Raw genomic sequence first — 24109 nt, 5'->3', positions numbered from 1 at the left:
AAGTATTGTTCATGTTTGTTTTTTCTTTTAACACAGTATAGTGCATGAAAGTCTAACTTTAAGCCTAAATTTATGCTTTTCTGGCTTGAGGCTTACACTTAAATTTAGGCATTCTTACAAAAAATAACTTTGGTTTCTACATTAGAAACGAATGAAGGACTTCAGTCAAGTTACCTGTTTCGCAAAATGAGCGTTAGTTTATATCAGACTAGTGTTTGTCCTACAGTTTTAGCACTTAAAAACATTGCTTGAGTATTGAAGTCCTATCTGAACAAATCATACATACATACTTCTTTCTTTCTCTTATCTATTCCTACTCAACTGTCTGAGGCTACTTCTTCCTAGTAGCTTTCAAGTTTCATGTGAAATGTATAAAAACTTCTCAAATCCAACTTGGAAGAGTTGTCCTGTTACTCCACTCATACAGTTTAGTAACTTCTGGAGTAAGTCTCTCTGACTTGGATGGATGGATGGGTGCGATGAGAACTGCATTCCCTTTTGCACTGTTAAAAAGAAATTTTTACAAAGTGGCAAAAGTATATTTAATGCATTAAAAATTGGCCTCAATAACGATCATCTTAATGGACGTAGAAAATTAAAACTCTGTATGTCAACTAGCACATTGGTGATCTGCAAACAGGAGACTTACTAACTGCTTCTTCACCACAAAACACATGCTAAAGCATCTTGTTTTCTCTTGACCTTTGTACACTTATAATAAAAATTAATCCACAAAAGTATATAATAACTACAGAAAATATTTCTGCTGGTTTTGTACTTATTTAGAAGTAAAGTTGACCAAGAATTTTGGGAATAGGTCAGGGAATAGTAGGTGAGTTTTAGAGCTTCCTACAAGAGAAGTGCAGCAGCAGTTACTTTAGTTTAAAAAAAAAAATATAAATTGCTATTAGCTTTTTTCCAGGAAGGAGTGAGAGAAAGTAGAATGAGATTAAAGATGGGAAAGGAGGATGAAATACCTTTGTAACATTGTCTCTTCATTATTTTGTCTGCATTCTAACAGATGAATTGTTCCTTTTTGGATTTTTCCGTTTTATCCAGCTCTCCCTAGCCATTTTTTTGTGTTCAGGTCTCCCCTGTATAGGTGGAATACCTTATCTTGCGAGGAATGTGAGGTGACTATCCCAATTCTCCCAATTTATTTGATGTACATGTTGAAGAGGAATTTAGTCTATGTAATCCAAGCTCTCGCAGAGTGCCTCAGTCCTTAAAGACAAAGGCAATGCATGTTCCTTCATAGGAGGACAAGATCAGCTGAACAGATTCTTGATAGTTTTATGACCTATGTTCAGTTTTTAATAAAAATTTCAAAAATTGGGAAACTTGATTTCTAACACTTTTTTTATTTTCTCACAAGTATTCTGGGAATCTAACAAACAAAATCTAATAAATGCAAGATGTTCATTGCTTTTCTGATTTTTTTTTCCTGTGTCATTTACTTTGAGAATACAGAAGCTTAAGTGCAGACTTAAAGTAGTCTCTATCAATAAGATAGCAAGCTGCTATTCCTTTTCATTCCTTCATCGATTGCACTTTCTAATTTGGAAGTGTAATCATCCAAATGCCTGCTTGAGAAAGCCTCTTTCTGTCATTAGCTATTCTTGCTGCTACATCTATTGACTAGATGAGGGCCTGGACCTCTAGAGAATGTTATGGAAGACTATTCATCAATATTAGTAGTCTTAAGAATAATACTGAAGCATAATTCATAAATTTATTTTTTAATTTAAAAACAGGCTTAATTAGTGTGTTCGTAAGATAACAACAACAAAAAATATCTGTCTACAGAGTACTAAACAGCATGTTTGTTTGCAGCTTCAGGAAATGGCGTACTTGCTTTGAATTATAATACTTAAAGAAACTTGTAGCATACCTCTTTTTTTGTTAAGATAGACTAGAGAAGTTTCTCATTTACATTTGAGGCTTGTGATTCTTCTATTGACAAAGTTGCTGTGAAGTTTTGGTTTTAAAACATAGGTTTCCTTTTCTTCCTTTTCCTTCAGTAGCTAATGATATAATTTTCTTTCAGACACTGACAGTTTCTTTTGTTAACAATTTTAGGAAAGGATAATGGGGAATGTTTAGAAGATGAAATAGTTATAAATACTGCATCGAATGTTAATATTATTAGTTTGGGGTCATCTAGTTAAACTAACATGGGTTGAGAGGGATAAGCAGGATTTAGACTGGGGAAAAAATTGAGAAAATCATTAATTTAATACTTATATTTGTTTCAAATATAGATCTAAGAAAGCAAAAAATTCAATAGATAAATCCACTGAGACTGATAATGGCTACGTGTCCCTTGATGGAAAAAAGACAGGTAAAAGCAGCGAAGAATGTATGCAGGCCCATGAACGTCGCTGTGAAGTGATTAAGCCAGAAGAGTCAGGGTGGAGCACTGCAACAGTGAGAGATGCCTTCAGCAATCACAGTCATCACAAAGTAAGTGTGCTTTGTTGCTTTCCAAGCAGGATTGTCAAATGATATGTCAGGTGTATTTTTACGTTATATTCCTAGTCTTTCTTTTTTCTTGGAAGAGGATCCTTACTGACATCTAGACATTCTTTGTCATTCTGTATCTCAGTGCACAAATTTGTGTGCTGTCTTTTATCTGTGTTTTTCCACACCAGCTAAACACACAGTACCTTTTCCTGCCTCTTTGATACTCTGGGTACAGGTCTGTCTCTGCTAAAATGGAACAAATTTTGGATTACTGACAATTTGTAATTTTGAGGTCATTCTGAGCATTTGCCTGTGAATTATCTTCCTTTTCCTTTATTTTTTTAATTTTATTTTATTGATCTCTGTAGGAGATGAGGAAAGCATGATTTCCCTCTCAGTGAAGTAGGCAGGAAGCATAAGAAGTGGTCATGAAAGAAAGCAGAACTTCTAATTTGGCTGGGTCTGATTATCTCCTGGATATTCTATTTTCGTCTTGCCGTTCTATGGAATAGCTTTTCCAGAATGTTTTTCCTGACTCTCTTATCATTGGCATTTGAACATATATTGACTGCCATGTCAGGACTGTTCTTTAGTATAATATGAACTGGCCCTTCCTCATCTGAGAAGTGTTTATTTTGATATTACAATTTCTGTTTTATAATTCCTGCTGTACCACTTAATTTTGACAACTGGAAATGCATTAATATCTGATTTAACTGAGCATAGATAATAATGTTGCAGAAAGAAATTTGATTCCAGTAGTTTATAACAAGACCTAGTAAGTATGAGTGTATGTCTTACTAATACTATATTTCTTGCACTAGGATACTCACAGAACTGTGACAAATCTGTCAGATGAAGTTTCTAGTGAGGAAGGGCCTGAAACTGGATATTCTTTACGTCGCAATGTAGAACGCACTTCTAGTGATTGTACACTTCGAAACAGGAAATCTCACCATTATAAGAAACATTACCCTCTGGAGGTATGTTCTTTTCCATTGCTTCTTCTCTGTAAATTTTTAAAACATCTTGATTTCTTATTGAATAGATAAATTTTTCTCAAACGTTTTTCTCCTATATTGGATTTTAGGAATCTGTTAATTGGAAGTCATGCTAGTGGTGGACAGGGATTTTAATTTATTTTTTTTAATTTTAATTACAGCATTTTGAATTAAGATGTTTTTATTTAATTTGAGTTTCATTCTATTTTTCAGTTTGTTGTAAGGAGCCTAAAATATATTCTGTAGATCTTGCATTAGGTTATGGGCAACTCTGTTGCTGTCTTTTTACACCAGTTATCTCCTCTGGAAACTTGATTTGTTACAAAACCAGTAGTAATTGTCAATATGCAAATTTTCATCATTCTAGTGCTGCTGTTTCTCTCTGACACTGTCCCCCACAGCATTCTCCTGGAGAAGCTGGTGAATCATGGCATAGACAAGTGTACTCTTCGCTGGGTTAAAAACTGGCTGGATGGCCGTGCCCAGAGAGTTGTGATTAACGGGGTGAAATCCTCTTGGCGGCCGGTCACCAGTGGTGTCCCTCAGGGCTCAGTTTTGGGGCCAGTTTAGTTTAATATCTTTATCAATGATCTGGATGAGGGGATTGAGTGCACCCTCAGTAAGTTTGCAGATGACACCAAACTAGATGGGAGTGTTGATCTGCTTGAGGGTAGGAAGGTTCTACAGAGGGACCCGGATGGGCTGGATCGATGGACCAAGGCCAACTGTATGGGGTCTAATAAGGCCAAGTGCCGGGTCCTGCATTTTGGTCACAACAACCCCAAGCAACGCTACAGGCTTGGGGAAGAGTGGCTGGAAAGCTGCCCGGCAGAAAAGGACCTGGGGGTGCTGGTTGACAGCCAGCTTAACAGGAGCCAGCAGTGTGCCCAGGTGGCCAAGAAGGCCAACAGCATTCTGGCTTGTATCAGGAATAGCGTGGCCAGCAGGAGCAGGGAAGTGATGGTGCCTCTGTACTCGGCACTGGTGAGGCCTCACCTCGAGTCCTGTGTTCAGTTCTGGGCCCCTCTGTACAAGAGGGACACTGAAGTGCTGGAGCGTGTCCAGAGGAGGGCTACCAGGCTGGTGAGGGCTCTGGAGACCAGGTCATATGAGGAGAGGCTGAGGGAGCTGGGCATGTTTAGCTTGGAGAAGAGGAGGCTGAGGGGAGACCTCATTGCCCTCTACGGCTACCTGAAAGGAGGTTGGGGAGAGGTGGGTGTTGGCCTCTTCTCCCAAGTGAATAATGACAGGACCAGAGGAAATGGTCTGAAGTTGTGGCAGGGGAGGTTTAGATTAGATATTAGGAGGAATTACTTTACTGACAGAGTGGTCAGGCACTGGAACAGCCTGCGCAGGGAGGTGGTTGAGTCACCATCCCTAGAGGTGTTTAAGAAACGTCTAGATGTGGCACTTCAGGGCATGCTCTAGTGGCAGAGATTGTAGGGTTTTTTGGGGTTTTTTTGTGTGTGTATGGTTTGGTTTTGTTTTTTTTTTTGGCTAATGGTATGCACCCGAGCAGATGCACGGAACATTGTTTTTTAAAGGCTGTATTGCCATTTTTTCTCAAGGACTATGAGAAAATAGTGTAAAGAGTTATTTCAGCTCTGACAAAAGTCCACTTACAGATGGGTTTAGTAGGCAGAGCCTCCTGAGTAAGCTTTCTACTCGATATAAAAAAGGTCTCCTTGGAAGGGTTCAGAAATTGCTTTCTCTGATAACAGTTGCAAAGCCTTGAACTTGATGCTTTACATAAAAACATCATTAGATAATCTTTTCGTCTATTCTTTTATTTATCACATACTTTGGTTAAAAAGATCCAGAAGGCTAATTGATTTGAGCATTTAATGCCTTATGCATGTTTGGTTTAGGTCTGAACCTGTCGACTGAACAGGTCGATACATGGAACTGTTTATTTCATAAGATAGAAGATGTCTCTTGACTGTATACTTGTGCAGCTGGTAGTGCTTGACAAGAGGAAGCAAAAAGAAATTATTACAGTCAGGTTTTTTTCAGCTTAAATATATTTTCTCTTGCATAGAGTGCTGCAGAGCTAGGGAAGACTGTGTAGATATATTCAGAAACTGAAGAGACTAAATTTGCTCTGTGTGTAGCTTTGGCAGTAATATTTTCATTTGTTCCCCGTTTACTTATCTGGCTGATGCCATGAAAGAGGAGGCCTTTGTTGCTACCAACTTACCCCCCATACATGATTACAAAGGAAAGGAAACAATAGTTTTCAAATCTGTGAAAGCTTTCTTTGTGTTTTAAAAAAAAATAAAATAGTGAAGTCAGTGGATATACTCTCAACTTCTGTCCTACATTTTCTTTTATCTTCATGTTTACTTGTCTACTTAATTGTTGTTTGAGCAAGCTTTTTTAATATTTTTACTTTATTAACTTCAGGACTCAACGATACCCAGTACTGACTGCCTTCTATAAATATTTTTTTTTTTTTATTTTAAGAAAAACATAGTTCAGACTCTTTCTGTGTTGATGTTATCCTTCACTTTGTAAAAGAATGGGAAAGAGTTCAGACCAAATTTTTCTAAACATTTCTTTACAAAGTTCCTTACGTAAAATACATTAAGCATGATTTTCAGGAAGAACAAAGAACATTTCTTCAGATAGCAATGCATTACAAATCATATTAAATTAGTAGGTCTGCTGAAATATTGCATGGTTATTTTTTTCAGTGTAAAAAATTGTGTATATTCTTGACAGAAACTAGTAGAAATAAATGTTGTGTTAAGAGCGAACGGAAATTGCAGAGGATGGCACTGAGTAGGATGGTACTGTTTTTAAGACTACCTATCTGTCTTGCAGGAAATGGATTCTGCTTACTGTAGAAATTAGTTTTGTTCCGAAGACAATGTTAGATTGTTTCATATGTATGCATGGGAAGATTTGAATGTCCCAACCTTAATACTTTTCTTTCATTATCTAGGAGATATAGGTAAAATTTGAACATAATAGGGCATGCTTGTTTCTCAAGTACGGTTTGTATAAAATACTGAAAATTTTGTGTATGACTGTAGATTCCACATACACCTAGCAGTAGCTATGTATGCTCTTGCTTATTATCTCTACACCTGTGCAACCATCTTCAAACAAGCTTACTCTCTCTTTTGTCTTTGAGAAGGTATGTTGGTAGTAACAATGGGACAGTGTGATTTGTAGGGGACTTTGAGTGTCAATTCCTCCTTTATCACAGGCTTTTACATTTAGAAATGTGCTTCTGGAACATACCAAGCTTTCTTTTAAAACTGGTTAAAGTGTGTCCACACTACTTGCTTGAAAGGCTATTTGAGTGCCTCGGGTCTTGGATGACTAGAAATATCTGTCCCTTCTTTCTCCAGGGCCCTGCCCTTTCTAGAGACGTTAATAAGTAGCTAAAGTACTTCAGCTCAAACAGCTAGAGGCAGAAAATCAAAATGCCAAATTAAAATAAAATACTTCGTGAATGATGCTTTTCCCACTGTCACATTTCTGTATTACAATTTTAGTCTGGTGTATATGGCTTTAAGCCTCACACACTCGTGTCTTTCACGTTTTCACTAAAATAATGAAACTATAAAGTGTTTTAGAAGAGGCTTAATTTATAGCTTATAAAATCAGAAGTTTGAGACATAATTGCTGTTAAAGTCTAAATTATTGAGTTCTAAAAATCTGTAAAATAGTTATTTCCTTTTAATAGTCGATATGATTAGATTCTTCACTATGTGACCCCCTCTCCACAAAGCAGGGACCATGGACTGTTACTTGTTTATACAGTGTCTAAAAATGTGCAACTTTTTAGACATTCCTTCAATAAACATGTAATTCTTTCTGGTGAAATAGGTAATGGACTGGAACATAAAAACCAGATAAACATGGATTCGCTAATTTGAACTTTAGAACTGTTCTGTCAGGGAACAATGTAGAATGAAAAAGCTGCATTAACTCCAATGCATATTTTAATTTCAGGATACACCTAAATCAGGTACTAGCTGCAGTTCTCGGTGTTCAAGCTCCAGACAAGATTCTGAGAGTGCGAGGCCGGAATCAGAAACCGAAGATGTGCTGTGGGAGGACCTCTTGCACTGTGCAGAGTGCCACTCTTCCTGTAGCAGTGAGTCAGATGTAGAGAGCCCTCAAGTGAATCCATGTGTGAAGAAAGAATACAGAGATGACCCATTTCATCAGGTTGGTATCCACCAATTTTGATTTTCTTTTTTTTTTTTTTACACTACACACAAATTCAGTTTTGTCAGCTTTATCATATGTCAGGAGGCCTGGAAGAAAGAACTCTATATTAAAAGAAAGTAACAAAGCCAAAGTGATTTGATAGAATTAAAACAAGGAAAATTTGATTTCTGCAACTCAGTTATTAATTTGTCAAATGAAGAGGATATGACAATATACTGAAATAGCCGATAGAATATTTGAGTGTTTAAATCTTAGTTCTAGGTTAGGACAAGTACTGATTGATTTAAGTTTCCTCTGTGGTAGATGGTTCTCTGTGTGGTGTTTTTTTTTCTCTAGTGGAATTACTTTTTTGTGAGCACATATCAGACACCTTTCTGTTTGCTTATACATAAATGTATACATAAAAAACAAACAGAAAGGTAACATACATAGTATCTAATGTTATATATGTATATATAATGTGTATATATGATGTTACATGTGTATTATATATGTCTAAATTCTATTTATATATAACATTTTTATTTTTACCTTAAAGCAAATAATTTTATTTCACTTCTTTAATGCTAATCTGTAGCAATGTATTCAGTCATTTCAGTCATTTCTGCAAATTTTAGTGTTTGTTGGGCAACACTTTAGTTGAGCCTGCCTTAGGTTAATGTTGGACAGAATCCATTGTTAATACTGGATCATTAACAATCCAAGTATTAGTCTTTGATAAAATTCATACAGATGTCACAGTGACAGTTATATTTGTGGTACAAGTTTTATCTTTAAATTGTGTGTTAATTGCATTGCTACTTTGAACTACTTAAGTAAAGAGATAGGGAGAATGTGAAACATTCTTCTGGGTAAACATGTCATATGTGTTGGCAGTGCATCATCACTACTACGGAATGCCATGCAAGAGATGATGTTAATATTAGCTAAGGAAGAGAATTTCAAAAGACAGGCATTTCACTCACTCATAACTAGAGTGTTTGTTGATTTTTAAACACCACCCCCACCCCCCCAAAAAAACCCCCACAAACCTCAGAGATAGTGATTTGGATTTCATGCAGTCTTCACTTTTTAATTTATTTTTAGTTCTTCTTGCATGCATTCCATACAAACACTAAAACCAAAGCCTCACAACAGGAAGCTGAATTGCAGCATATGCATTGACTTTGTTTTCCTGCAGTTGAGTGTTTTTCTGTTTGATTGTAGATTGTGAATTTTTGAGATTCAGCTCCTGGTGTTGATACTCCCTCTAGAGGGAGACCTTGGAAATCTGTGATTAGGAAAGTCCTGCAACTAATATTTGCATTGTTTTAATAATATAAATAACTTTTTTCATCCAATGGGAAAAAAAGGAGATAATTGAGTACGTAGCAGAATACAAAGGTTTCAGATAAATACTGATAAAGCAAGTAAAAAAATAAAAAACTTTACTTTTAATCAGTGATAAATTAAATCTTAAAAATAACCTCATGCCCTGTCCCCTGTCCCCACCACTTCCAATAGTTTGGTGCACGTAGTGCTGGCTGATGAGGCAGAGTTGAGAGCAATTTTAATCACCTGAATGGGAGTGAGACAGGTCTGAGAGAAGTCAGGAAATGGCTGCAGCAGAACTTGTTGTCTCAGCGTTTTTCCAAATCCTTCAGTTCTCACTTGGCTGGCTGTTTAGGGTAAAGGTGCCTCAGCCATAAGTGCGTTCAGTAAATTAGTCTGGGATTGCTTGGCTCTTGGAGGAGCGTGTATTAATTAGACTCCTACCACTTTCTCCGAGTCTTGCCAGATACAGTTAGCATGGGGGGGATATATCTATAACAAGGATTGTGAAGTACACATGTATCATTAAAAGCAAATAATAAAATTGTTTGCCTTAGGCTTAACCTGTGAAGAGTACTTTTCAGAATGCTAGGGGAAAAAAATAATAATCAGAAAAATAAAATACACCATTAAACGTAGCAAAATTAAATATGGTTTATAAGTAGGCCTTTGTTTTCATACCTCTCTCTTCTTTGGTATGTTTGAGATAAAAAGAAGCCAATTAATCCTCAACCATAATAACTCAACGCTATTAGAAAATTAAGTATGTGGAGGGAGAGATCTCTGTACTCACAGCTATTTCTTGGAAAAGTAGATCATTTTGAGGAATATGGTTAACATATAGTAACATATGTTAGAGGTAAATGCTATATAACCATATTCGTGTCAGTCTAAAGCATTTTTTGTCAGGATATTTCTGACAAAGGCATATTGACAGGACAATAGATTTTTTTTGTCTGATGAAATATATCCCTTGTCTTCCCCAGAGTCATTTGCCTTGGATCCACAGTTTGAATCCAGGACTAGAAAAAATAAGTGCAATTGTATGGGAGGGTAATGACTGCAAGAAGGCAGATATGTCTGTGCTTGAAATCAGTGGTATGATAATGAACAGAGTGAGTACTCTTTTTACTTTATGCAAATAATGTATTTAGGAGTCTAAGCACTACCAAATATAAGCTTGTTCTATTTTGGTGGGGGTTTGTTTGTTTGTTTAAAATATCTGTTATTGACATTATTGTTCCATGTCTTACATCACTCTGATCTACTTGTTACTATCAGATAAAAGAGCTACCAAATCTTAAGGGTTGGGGCAATAAAATGTGTTTGCATTGTTAGGTGCTTACAGACATAGCCAACCTCTGTTTTATTGTTCCAAAGGGATATGTGCTGTGAATATTCTTATGAAACTCCTTGATTGCAATGAACAACTAATATGTTGGGTTAGGAATATACAGAGCTGAGTATTTGGATGGTAACGTTCAGATTGGAAAAGAAAGCTTTTCTCTTTAGTAAACAAACATCTAAGAGGATGTGTGGGATGTCTCACTAGTCCTCCCTTCTTTTTCCTGGTACTCCTCTTGAGGAAACAGTTGTAAAAGCATTTAATTGATATCAAACGTAGGCATTTTTTAGAGTTGAACATAAAATCCTAGCTCAATAAAACTATCACTAATTCTGACAAGTTGATACTTACCATCTACAACTTGTTAAAAAGCAATGTGTTCACACACTTAGTTCATATCTCTGTACCTGACTCAGCGACAATACAGTTTTGGGTGCAATCCATGGTAGAAGGAAACTTAACAAAGCCATAGCCAGCACAACAGAACTCCAGTCCTTCTGCACTTTGATTCCTATAAAAAAAACATACAACCTAAAAGCAAAACACAAATAGGAGCTACATACAGGATGTAAGCAACACAGTCTGATTGGTGCATTTTGCTAATTCAGCGTTGAATTAATTTTTAATACAGGAATGTGCACTGGAGTCTTTTAACTACAATTTTACATTGTTGGGTTTTTAAATGATTTGTCCTATTTGGTTCCTGTGCATTAAGTGCTCTGTGAGGACTTCCTTTTCATAGAATCATAGGGTTGGAAGGGACCTCTGGAGATCATCTAGTCCAAGCCCCCTGCCAGAGCAGGGTCACCTAGAGCAGGTTGCACAGGAACGCATCCAGTTTTGAATATCTCCAGAGACGGAGACTCCACCACCTCTCTGGGCAGCCTGTTCCAGTGCTCTGCCACTCTCAAAGTAAAGAAGTTCCTCCTCATGTCTAGGTGGAACTTCCTCTGCTCAAGTTTGTGCCTATTACCTCTTGTCCTGTCCCTGGGCACCACTGAAAAGAGCCTGGCCCCATCCTCCTGACACCCACCCTTTAAGTATTTATAAGCATTGATAAGGTCCCCCCTCAGCCGTCTTTTTTCCAGACTGAAGACACCCAAATCCCTCAGCCTTTCCTCATAAGAGAGGTGTTCCAGTCCCCTAATCGTCTTGGTAGCCCTTTCCTGCACCCTCTCCAGCAGTTCCCTGTCCTTCTTGAACCGGGGAGCCCAGAACTGGACGCAGTACTCCAGGTGCGGCCTCACCAAGGCAGAGCAGAGGAGGAGGATGACCTCCCTCGACCTGCTGGCCACACTCTTCTTGATGCACCCCAGGATGCCATTGGCCTTCTTGGCCACAAGGGCACATTGCTGGCTCATGGTCATCCTGTTGTCCACCAGGACTCCCAGGTCTCTTTCAGCTGAGCTGCTCTCCAGCAGGTCAGCCCCCAACCTGTACTGGTGCATGGGGTTATTCCTCCCCAGGTGCAGCACCCTACACTTGCCCTTGCTGAATTTCATAAGGTTCCTCTCTGCCCAACTCTCCAGCCTGTCCAGGTCTCTCTGTATGGTGGCACCGCCTTCTGCTGTGTCAGCCACCCCCTCCAGCTTTGTGTCATCAGCAAACTTGCTGAGGGTGCACTCTATCCCCTCGTCCAGGTCATTGATGAATATATTGAAGAGGACTGGACCCAGTATTGACCCCTGGGGAACACCACTTGTCACTGACCTCCAACTAGACTCTGTGCCCCTAATCACTACCCTCTGAGCTCTGTCTTTCAACCAGTTATCTATCCACCTTACTGTCCATTCATCTAACCCACTCTTCCTAAGCTTCCCTGTGAGGATGCTGTGGGAGACCATGTCGAACGCCTTGCTTAAGTCAAGGTACACAACATCTACCGCCCTCCCCTCATCTATCCATCCAGTCATGCCATTGTAGAAGGCTATCAGATTAGTCAGACATGATTTCCCCTTGGTGAATCCATGTTGAGTACTTCTGATAGCTTTCTTTACCTCCACATGCCTTGAGATGACGCCCAGAACGAGCTGTTCCATCACCTTTCCAGGGATGGAGGTGAGGCTGACTGGCCTGTAGTTCCCTGGCTCCTCCTTCTTGCCCTTTTTGAAGACTGGAGTGACATTGGCTTTCCTCCAGTCCTCAGGCACCTTGTCTGTTCTCCAGGACCTTTCAAAGATCATGGAGAGCGGCCCAGCAAGGACTTCCACCAGCTCCCTCAGCACTCTCGGGTGCATCCCATCAGGGCCCATGGACTTGTGAATATCTAATTGATCTAAATGATCCCTCACTCGATCCTCCTCGACCCAAGGGAAGTCGTCTTTTTTCCCCGTTACTTTCCCCAAGGCCTGGGACTCCCAAGGGCTGGGCCAAGCAGTAAAGACCAAAGCAAAGAAGGCATTCAGTAACTCCGCCGTCTCTGCATCCTCCGTCACCATGGCTCCTGTTTCATTCAACAGTGGGCCCACAACTTCTCTGGTCTTCCTTTTGCATCCAATATACTTGTAGAAGCCCTTCTTGTTGAGCTTGACATCCCTGGCCAGGTTTAATTCCAGGGCGGCCTTGGCTTTCCTTGTTTCATCCCTGCACGCTCTGGCAGCATTCTTGTAATCCTCCCAAGGGGTCAGTCCCTTCTTCCACTTATTGTAGACTTCCTTCTTCCACTTGAGCTTTTTCAGAAGCTCCTTGCTCAACCATGCAGGTCTCCTGCGTCCCTTGGCCGATTTCTTTCTCTTAGGGATGCACCGATCCTGAGCTTGGAGGAAGTGGTCTTTGAATATCCACCAGCTTTCTTGAGCCCCTTTGCCTTCCAGAGCCCTAGCCCGCGGGATCTCTCCAAGCAGTTTCTTGAAGAGGTCGAAATTAGCCCTCCTGAAATCCAAGGTTCTAATTTTACTTCTTGATGTTTTGTGCGTGATCCTGAACTCTGTCATTTCATGATTATTTTTTCTTAATAGTAAATTGTGAAGATGCTTGGTTGAGGGTTTCATACAGCTTATCAGGTTATAAAGTGTTCTTTGTGATAGTAAGACAGTAACGTTAATAATTTATTTATTGACTTAATTCCAAATTAATTACAAAATTAAAAATACACCTTGTTTTCTTTTGGTTTTAGGTGAACAGCTATATACCAGGAATTGGTTATCAGATTTTTGGAAATGTCATATCTTTGATCTTGGGTTTAATGCCATTTGTCTTTCGACTTTGCCAAGCTAAAGATTTGGAACAACTAGCTACACATTCTGCCACTGAACTTTGTATGACGGCATTTGGGTCAAATGGAGACGTTCTGGTTCTCTCAATGGTTATTATAAGTTTTGTGGTCCGTGTGTCTCTAGTGTGGATTTTCTTTTTTCTGCTGTGTGTAGCAGAGAGGACATATAAACAGGTACGGACAGCAAACCAAGAGGCTTCACCCAAAGCAAAACAAGGTTTAAAGTTTGCATTTTTTTGAGTTTGTGGATATTTTAAACTTGTTTTCTTCAGTGATTCATAGATGAATGATGACAAATACTTCAGTGGGCTTACAGTTTAGGAGATGACTCAGTCGCAATGGACTGAAGTCTCTGTACAGCCTCTGTAACTAAACCTTTTTTTCCTGGAGAAGGTTTGTGAGGGAAAACTTCTTAATCTTTTATTTCAGATTTCTGGCTCAGTTTATTAACCCAGCTCTTAGTCATGTCCCAGTTTGTCTTAGTTTTCCCCAAGGAGAAGGAGTTTCAATAAAAGAAGTCTATAAATTTCCAGTTTGTTGTACCAGTGTGTTTCATTCAAAACCTTCAGTTTAATTCAAAACAGTTCAGTGCAGACCCTAGCCAAGAGCCCTGCCTGCTTTGCTGGTAGATCAGTCCCACAGCTGGAGACCGTAAGAGCTGCTATCTGAAGTAATACACCTGTTAATTTATTGCTTGTTATTGCAGTTTAAACTTTTAAGAGAGTATCAATATCCCTTACTAGGCTGCAGAGTATAGATTCTTACTGGTCTGCAAAAGAAAAATGTTTATAATTCCTTTTATGAAATTATAGCCAAAATATATGATTTAAAACAGTAGAATAGAATTAACCTGCTTGTAACAATCATTCCTGTTGCAGGGAACTTCGGGGATATGGGCATTCTCTAATTGAAATGATTGGCAGGTTTGATTTTTCTCCCAAATTTTAGCAGATCTGTTGTCTGAAATTTGAAGAAAGGAACTCAAAGTGTAGCTAAACTTTGTTTATCATTAGAATATGAAGACTTTTAAAACTTTTTAGTGTATCTCCTCAAGTAACATGCTATTCTTATTTCTGCACTATACTAATGTATTTTAATTTATGCTGATACATGGTACATTACCTTGACATATTAAGTGAAGCCTTTTCACCATTTTCTTTTTAATGCCCTTGAAAATCAATTCACAGTTAAAGTAATTTTTTTTTTCTCCTCTGCAGAGGCTACTTTTTGCCAAACTTTTTGGTCATCTAACATCTGCCAGAAGGGCAAGAAAATCGGAGGTTCCTCACTTCCGCTTGAAAAAAGTACAGAATATAAAAATGTGGCTTTCTCTCAGGTCCTATCTAAAGGTAAAATAATGTATGTTTTTGCTACCACTTTAATATAAAATATATGCTGTCAGTGAAAGGCTGGTATTCTAGGCTGAATTTTTCCTCCTGTCCACTTACCCCGTTTGGTGCACGTGCCCTGTACATTTCGTTTTAGTGACGCTGGGCCAGCAGTGTCTGCGGGCAGCCAGATTGTGAAAGTAGATGTCTAGTTTTTACCTTGGAGTAAAGTGTGAACGTGTTCAGAGTTGGACTCTTGTCTTACTAATGCTAGCAGAAAAGTCTCTCAGGTGAATATGTTGGGTAAAAAAGACCATTTGTAGTATAATACAGACAGTACCTTATTGTAAGAACCCCACCAGTTAGTGTCATTAACACAGAAGGAATTTATGTGCATATTTGTTCTGGGAGTGTATACATGCCAGGTGAAACTAGAAATTATGCCCAAGTATTATCTGTAAGAAATTCTGATCCCTAATCTCCTTAGTGATCTTTTCAAGCCAGAGCATTTTGATTGTTTGTGAAAGGATCTATCTTAACTCAGAGTTGGGTTTTGTTGGTTTTGGTTTTTTTCCTCAAGTTTTTTTCCATTTTTCTCTCTGCATTAGGTAGTTCAACTCAGATAAAGCTAGGTTTTCCCCTGTTTGGTTTCCACAGAACCAGTTTTTTGGTGAATAGCAACTGGCAATCTCTTGTTAGTGGTGGTAATCCCCTTATTTGCATCTATGCTTCTTTCCAACAGCAATTAAGAAAGATCAGATGAAATCTGCTATCAGTAGTTTTTAGAAGTAGGTAAAGGTTTATGAAAACATAAAGAAATTATGATGTGGAGACTGGGGAGTGTGGAAAGCAGGAACTGTAAGCAGGCAAAATTTTTATGTAAAGCATAATCTTAAATATGAAAGATGTATCATTTTAAGAGGAATTGAGGTGATTCATTTACAACATGCCTTGTGTTATGGAGGTATCTGTTGGGGAGGGTGTGAAAAATTTATGTTTGAGAGACTTTCTCCTTGTCTGTAATGTGCTGCTGGGTAGGAGGAAAGGAGGGGTAACATCATTTGGACAACAGAATGTAGTGTTGATGCTTTAAAGACTGTATATGGTAACATTGTTGTGGAGAGAGCGTCTTGCCTTCTTTCCTCACAACCACACCTATATATTCCACCATTTCTTGTATCACCAGAAACATTTTTATAATTATGTGGCTAAGAAAAAAGCAATCGGTGGTCAGAGGCAGGTCATAGGGAACTGACCCAATTGAAAAATAACCGGTTAAGAACAGTGATTTTCACCTCCATCCGTTGCTTTGCTTGGTTCACTGGGCAGCTCTGTAATGCCTGTGCCAGCACAAGGAAAGGAATGGAGACAAGTAGCTAAGGAGCAGGGCTACCTTCTTGCACTGGCGCTGCTGGCATATACTGGCATAGCGATTGTCCAAAATACACTTGCATATTACCCGTCTATCTATGTGTCCCCCGGGAAGATGTGAACTGGGGTATATGCACATCTCTAGTCTCGCACAGGCAAACTGTGTACTTCTATACTTCAGTACAGAAGTAGTGTATGCATACCTGCAGTCGTAATTTACACTTCATTTTTTTTCAGTAGTTAAGCTTCCTATCTCTCCGAGTTCAAGGTTATATCTTGAAGGCTTTATATATATATACACACACACATATATACAAATATATCTTATATATATATATGCACACCTCCCATTCTTCTCATGTTTATACAATTAGTAGCATATCTGGAGAACAAAGTAGAGAAATAAATGTTATAACTTGTACATGTTTCAGTGTAGCACAGGATGTTTAATTCTTTAATTAAAAAAATGAAGAAAAAGCTCAGTAGGTAGAAACGTTTCATTGTACCAGTAAGCAAGAAAAAAATGGTTGAAAACAGTGAGGTTGCGCCTTTCAAGACAACTGTGTTTGTTCCCCGCTTTTCCTTCTTGTTCTGGAGGAGAGAATTATACTATTGAACCTACCATAATGGGACAGTGATTTACAGCTAAAATGTTCGTGCATCAAAAAGAAGCAAATAATGGAAAATACCAGCCATGTGAAATCGTATCTTGATATCCTGTTGTGATGTGGTGTTCAAAAATCTTCCGTTAGCACTGGTTTGGTACTTGAGGTTAAAGCCTAGGCCATATCGAATTTTTTATGTCAGGGAATGCTGCCTAAATTAAAGTTACTTCACATCATGAAGGAGCTGACTGAACAAGTGGTGAATATTTTCTTTTATCATAGTTACCTTTAAGTGTTTGCATCCGAATTAATCTCACGTGCCTTTAGAGGTATTCAAATGTAGTGATATTATTAGGGTCTAATATGGTGTTTGGAACTCAGATTAACGAATTGCGAGTCACAATGAAACGTAGGTTCAAGGTGTGAATCTAACTGGATATGCTAAATATCAGTGCTGACTGGGTAGGGTTTCACTCACATATGTGCATATCCTTTATTTTCAGCGTCGAGGTCCTCAACGCTCAGTTGACGTGATAGTTTCATCTGCCTTCCTACTGACTATCTCGGTTGTGTTTATCTGTTGTGCACAGGTGAGGAAATCTTACGTGTATAGAAACACCCATGACTTAAGTTTTATTTTTTAAAATAATTTTGAGTGCCTTTTGCATGGTGATACCTATTAAGTTAGAAGACCACAGTGAAAAATCAGTAACAGCTGTTACAGCTTTTCAGAAGATTAAGCTCCATTTTGTGTTGTTCGTTTTACCTACTTTAAAATAGTATTCTAGAAGAACTAAAGAAACTTATTGATAGCATAATTCCTAACATGATACTATTGTTGCTTTTTAAATCTGTGTCCTCTTCCATTTTCCATCCTGGATTTTGGAACACACGGGCTTTTTTCCAACATTTTACATCAAAACACACTTTTTGCAAAGACAGTTGAGATTGACCTTGGTTGATGATTTTTGTGAGAAACAAGATTGTTGGCTATATTGGCCTGCCCTCTAGTGGAATATCTTTTAGTAAGCAAGTCTGTGTTTAAAGACGATTTTTACTGCTTAAGATTTTTCCTTGAGCTTCTGTTTCAGAATACAGGGAAGCTTCTCAATGGCTTCTGGTTGTATTTTTTTCCCACTTTCTTCCCTAGTTAACGCTCATGTGTTTTCCTGGTAGCTAATTATAAATATTTTAATGAAGATGTATTTTAGCAGTAGCTGTGCTTGGATTCAATTTTCTGTATAATTCAGTACATTTTGAGAGTATATTTTGGTTTTTATCTCGTATAGTGTCTTTGCAAGTTTGAACATGAGTTTAAAATTGTCTTAGAGTGTATATTTTTTTTCTGTTGCTTTAGGGATAATGAAAAAAAGATGTATCTAAATTCCGATTGAGCCTTTCAGATCATATCCTTTCTCAAACCTCGTATCTTTGACACAGTGTTGATTTTAAATTATGATTGAAAAATCTTTTGTGCCTAGAAACAACCCATATATTTATTACTGGGAACTTTTTTCTTGGAATTGGGGAGATATGTAATTATTTTCTTACGTTGTAATGTAACTATTAGTTTTGAATTAAATTTTAATTTAGCTTTTTTCTCTTTTGTTTTCAGCTGCTTCACATGCATGAGATCTTCCTTGATTGTCACTACAATTGGGAACTTGTAATTTGGTGCATTTCACTAACTCTTTTTCTCTTAAGATTTGTTACTCTTGGATCTGAAACCAGTAAAAAGTACAGCAATACCTCAATATTACTTACTGAGCAGGTGAGAATTTGTATAGACCTATATTTTTATATCTAAACAAGTAATTCATCTGGTAGGTCTCAGGCATGCATTTTAGATGTGTTAAAATAGTCTGGATCAGAGAGTTAATTATGGTGTAGTGAGACAACACAGTCCTCTGTTTCTGGATTGAAAATTGAGGGAAATGTTTGGGATAAGGATTGGAAGAAAATGCAGAGAGCAAGGTGAGAGAGACAGAGTGTGTCAAGCCTTTGTTTTGCTTTCATAGGTTTCTAAATTATGCTTTTCATGACAGTCAGTGTTTGAACATTTTAAGCCAGTATACACGTTGAAAGAAGCACTCTATGTCCCCAGGACTTAAAAATAAAAAATAAAATTCAGAAAGTACTATGTCATCCGACGCTTAGCTTTGTATTGAATCCAGCTTATCCTGTTAGAAGTCATTTCTCTCAAAAACGCCTGAGAGCTTTATGAAATGAAAACCAAAATAGAATTCACAATTGTTTCTCAGAAAATAAAAAGGAGACACGTCACCCTGGGTAGAACTCATTTTGGACTGGTTTCACATTCATATGCCAAAGCATATTTACAGTGTTCCTCAGACAAACTCATGAAAGTCTGACATTTTGGCCTTTCATGAGAGGCCAAGCCCAAATAATTGACTGATACTCGCTTGATCTAAAAAAGCACATCTGAACTGGTGTCCTTGAAAATCGCACACCAGTGTTATTAGCTTACTGAGAACAGAATGAAGGTTTAAAACCAAACCCCCAAAAATACAACAAAAAACCACAAGAGGCCAAACAAGCCTCAACCCCCAGATTCAATTTAAATCCTTCACTGATAAAATGAAATTGCAAATTCTACGTTCTGTCAGCAAAGTTCCAGCTACTTCTGTGTGCTTTATATTCAACCTATGAATTTCATGATTAGGAATCGTGATGGGAAACTAAGAGAGTAATCATTTTACATCCAGGGATTTTTTGACTGGATGCTGTTTGCCTGTAATTTTTCAAGTCCTTCTGAAAGTGTTTTTAATTGGTCTTGTAAATTAAGTGCCTCAGTGGTTCCTTTGTGCATAAAATACATTGTGTGGTCTGATCAAAGGTGTTGTCTTGCCAATTTCAAGTCTCAGAACAGATATGGTAGATGGCTGTGCATATACACATTCAGACTCCCCTCCTGATTCAAAGTTTGTTGTCAAATGTTGAATTTTTTTTTTTCATAAATGAATGAAATCATAGTAACTGTTAAAAGAGATTTGAACCTTCCTAGGGTTTATTACTTACCATTTTTTCAGAGTTGCTAAATAGAGCCTTTATTCTTAGTTTATTAGACTAAACACTTGAATTGTTGAAAACAGTAATTTTATATTTAAAGAATGGAATCTCTGCCTCTAAAAGCATAATTTACTTAAAAATTAAACGGATAGTTCAGGAGCTTAATATGTCTTGGAATATATTTGGCATAGTTTTTGATTTTTCAATTTGTATAGGAAACTTACAGTGACCTTTTTAGGGATATCTGATAATATTCAGTTACTTTGTCTGTGGCCCTTATTTCAATAACCAGCTTACAACAAGGTAGTGAAATATCTCATAGCATCATATATCATCGCTTCCTTTCTGTAACTTGGTAAGAGTCTCTGTCCTGTGAAGGACTTCTTCAGCTTATTGCTAAATTCTTCATTTTTTATTTTGTTGAAGGTCGTCATTCTAAAATAAAAGGTTCATGGCTTTTCAAGATATTTTTTCTTTGATTTGCTTTTGTTATGCAATAAAAAAGAAAAATTAACCTTTGCCTGGTCTAGGATATCAAATATAGGTCATTTGAGAACAGAAGCTGATGTTTCAAAATTGCTAGAAGGCTGAGAGAGACCTAATTTGTACTCTTAACTAAACTTTCTCAGAAACAAAGACCTAAAAAAGTCTGGATCACAGAAGTGTTGAAATGATCAATGTACTGTTCTTCTACAGCAATGAAGAGTTTAATAGTTTTTCAAATATTTCAAGGCACTGGAAAGATTGATTTTCTGCACTCAAGGTGCTCATGAAGTACTCAATTATACTAAAATCTTTTAAAAGAAATTACACATTAACAGAATTACGTTTTAGCATTTCAGTCTATTCAGTAATTTTTGGGGATGTTAAGCCTTGCAAGGTCTGCATACTAGTATAAAAAGCTACTGGAAGTGAATTGACAAACCTGAGGCAATTATTGAAGAAGGAAAAAGAAATTATGCAGCCTTACATATGTGGTGGTTTTTCTTGCCTAATTTGTAGATTACACTAAACTTTAAAGTTGTTGCGTATATAGTGTCAAATATATTTTCTTATGGTACTGAACCAGTATTTGTTCTTAAAATTTAAAAAGGAAGCTAAAAATTTGCTTTCTTGCAGAAAGTCATTGCTGTTCTATCATATGGCTGCTGAGGCATCACTTCATTTTATTATTAAATATTTCCAAATTAATTCCTTTAAATTCTGAATAAGTGGTGATACTTGTATTTTATTTTGATCAGATAAACTTGTACTTGAAAATGGAGAAAAAGCCTAATAAGAAGGAGGAACTGACACTAGTGAACAATGTTTTAAAACTTGCTACTAAGTTATTGAAGGTAAGCGTTAAAATAGTATTACCGTATTATATATAACTAAGAAACAGAATAGATTGCTTACTGAGTCACTTGCCTTACTTGTGCAGGCAGTGCAGTATGCTTTGGTTTAAATCTGCTCTGTAACTTTCACAGCAATGCTGCTTGTTCATACTCTACTGTCTGTTTTGTTGCTATTGTTGTGGATTACTTAAAGAATACGTTTTATTCTTTAATAGTCTATGAGCAGCATGAGAGATGGTACTTTGGGATGGACAGGCTGATGAATTCTTGGGAAATAAATGATGCAATTTTGTTTTCTATTTTGAGTGTCGATATCTGCTTCTAGTGATAACCTGCTTGAGGATTTGTATTCTTCCACAAAAATAATTCCTCTTAACAACAGTCAGTGGTTAGCATTTCAAATTAAAACTAGATTATGCTTGTTGTCTTCTTTACATACTGTCATAGAAGAATCCTTTTGAAAGACAGAGAGAAATTGTTACATAGGTCCATTTATAAGTGAATTAAAGAGATGGATTTAATTTAATGTAATTCAGATATTTGTCAGCTGTGCCCTTGAACTATTTGGCAATTTATTTTTTTTTTGCATGGAATTTTGCTGATTAGCAGAAAAGTTTTTTGCATATGCAATATTATCCTGTTTGCCAGCTAACTATATTTGGTGGGTAGAAGATATTTCTTCACAGTGAGAGAATGTGAATTTTTTATTACTTCATATTTCTAGAATTCTACTGAAGAAAATTCATTTTACTTTCACTCATCTGGAGCTAGAGCACGAATACGCTTAGGGCTTTTAAACTTGGTGGTGGTGTTGTTATTAACAAAGCAGTGGTTAGGTTCTTGGGAAGACACATTTGATCCTAAGTTGCCTCTGCTGGGTTCTTCTGTTCCTTCAAACTCACAGATGTGTCAAAATTTGGGAAGCAAGCTGTTTTGTTCTTTCAGTTGTCTGGGAGGAATGTCTCATTCTCCTTCAGACTAAACATTGCCCGAATCCAAAACTTAATTAAGGGTTACCTGAATGCCAAATAAGAGTGATAAATTTAACACTTGGAAAAAAAAAATTATTTTAGGTTTGGCTTTTATGAACAAATAAAATCAGTTAAATCTAGTATTCCGGGTGTGTTTTTACACTAAAATTAACAGTATATAACTTATAATTGACTGAAGTGGGCTTTCAAAGAGGAAGCCAGTCCTGACACTACAAAAAACAAATTCATGACTTGCCTCCCCACCTCTCTTGGCATGGTGTTACAGTGCTTAATCACTTCTGCTGGTGTGTAAACTATTTTTAAATTAAATTTGTCTAGCTTCAGCTTTTAATATTCAGTTTTTGTTATACATTCTGCTGTTGTGGTAAAGTTCTTAAAAAGATGCTGCCACGTTGTTATTCTTGGATTCAGAAGTAAGGTAACAACAGTATTTTGATTTCTCCTTCAGAGACTCAACTTCTTCATTTAGTCCAAGATAGAGTGGGCACGTAGAACAGTTCCCCTGTTCTGGCAGTGGAATGACTGGCAAATGTAAAAGTATTTTGCTCTTCCTCAGATAAATTTCCTCCAGTCCACACACCCTTCCCACCAGTTTGAGTATAGCACAACTGACACTGATTCCATGTGCGGAGATCCCCATCAGTAGAGGGAATGGCTGGGTTATCATACAGTAAACCTCTGTACCTTTCCTCTGCAGTCAGGAAAATTCAAGCCTATTAAGAGAAATAATTGTGGGGTTTTTGCATATAATAGTGCTTTAAGACCTTGCTGCCTCATTCTAACACACATTGAATTGTGGTCACTTACCCCATTGATTCCTGTGCGCCAAGGAGCCATTCTTAAAATGTAGCTTAAACTCTGTTTAATCTAGCCAGCAAGTAGCTGAGATGATGGAGTGTTTCTTCTAGTCAGCTGAGTAATTCTTCCCATCTCAAAAAAAGTACACAGCACTTTCCATGAGAGGACTGATGGAGTCAGCGAGCACTCAAAGCTGGCAAAGCAACAACTTGAGAGTTATGGTACAGCAATATGGAGATCCTGGTTAAGTCAGTTACTGACTGTATCTCTGGGGTTTTTTTCCAAATTTGATTTTGGAACAAATGAAGGGAAATATTCTCTGTGCATTGGGTAGCAAACTTGTGCAACTGTTGGCCAGGGGACAATGGATGTATCTCATGGGTTGAAATGTTTCTGTGCTGTGAGAATGTAGGTAGGGTGAGAAATAGCTGCTGTTGGTGTCAGGATGCTGATCAACCCTTGATCTGATTCACTTCAGTCTTTTTCACACTTTTCTCAGGGTTTTAAAAAAAAAATGTTCGTGTTTTACTCTTCCCAGAAATGTAGTAATTGACATGGCCTTTCCAACAGGGGACTTGGCTTTTGTGGTACAAATCCCAGACACGGGCCATCACTTAGTTACTGTGAGAACGTGCCCTAAAGTGAGAAGGGATTTTTAAGACACCTAGTATGAGCTTTAAATGAATTCTTGGTGGTTAGTAATCAACCCAATTTCTTATTTCATGACCAGTAGCTAAATGGAATTGTGTTGTTTTGTTTTTAATTTAGTTTTGCATGTATTTGATTCTTAAGCTTTTACTGAAGACTATATTATGTTGAATATTCTTACTATTTTCTTACTCCCCAAATTGGTAAGGTGAAACCAAAATCTAAAAAGTTTTTCCGTAAAGAATTTCTCTGCTATTCTTCTCAGAATCATGTCTTTTATACCTTTTGTATTTGTAGCAGAGTTTTATACCACATTACATCTAATTGAAAAGGTTGTTCATCTTATTTCACCTCTTTTGAAAGAAGAGGCAGAGCTCTGAAATTCTTCTTTACTAAAAAAGGGGTCTATAAGGCCTTTTCAATGCCCAGGATGCAATGCAGGACAGGGGTGAAGATGAATTTAAAGGTAGAAAGTATAAAT

At 37.4% G+C, this 24109-nt stretch overlaps 1 protein-coding gene across 2 annotated transcripts in view; it reads left to right on the top strand.

The window, feature by feature from the left end:
• Positions 1-24109, top strand: part of PHTF2 (putative homeodomain transcription factor 2) — a 71745-nt gene that overhangs the window by 43584 nt on the left and 4052 nt on the right. For both annotated transcript variants that reach the window (XM_074603147.1, XM_074602276.1), the window contains 9 exons: positions 2262-2463; positions 3288-3446; positions 7428-7646; positions 9947-10075; positions 13421-13693; positions 14737-14868; positions 17327-17413; positions 18439-18594; positions 21095-21190. In XM_074603147.1, coding sequence (XP_074459248.1) covers positions 2262-2463; positions 3288-3446; positions 7428-7646; positions 9947-10075; positions 13421-13693; positions 14737-14868; positions 17327-17413; positions 18439-18594; positions 21095-21190 — 1453 coding nt within the window. The remainder of the gene's footprint in view (positions 1-2261; positions 2464-3287; positions 3447-7427; positions 7647-9946; positions 10076-13420; positions 13694-14736; positions 14869-17326; positions 17414-18438; positions 18595-21094; positions 21191-24109) is intronic.

The sequence above is a fragment of the Larus michahellis genome, chromosome 1 (assembly GCF_964199755.1).
Source record: "Larus michahellis chromosome 1, bLarMic1.1, whole genome shotgun sequence".
NCBI classification, from domain to species: Eukaryota; Metazoa; Chordata; class Aves; order Charadriiformes; family Laridae; genus Larus; species Larus michahellis.
This window is presented reverse-complemented; position numbering and strand designations above follow the sequence as displayed.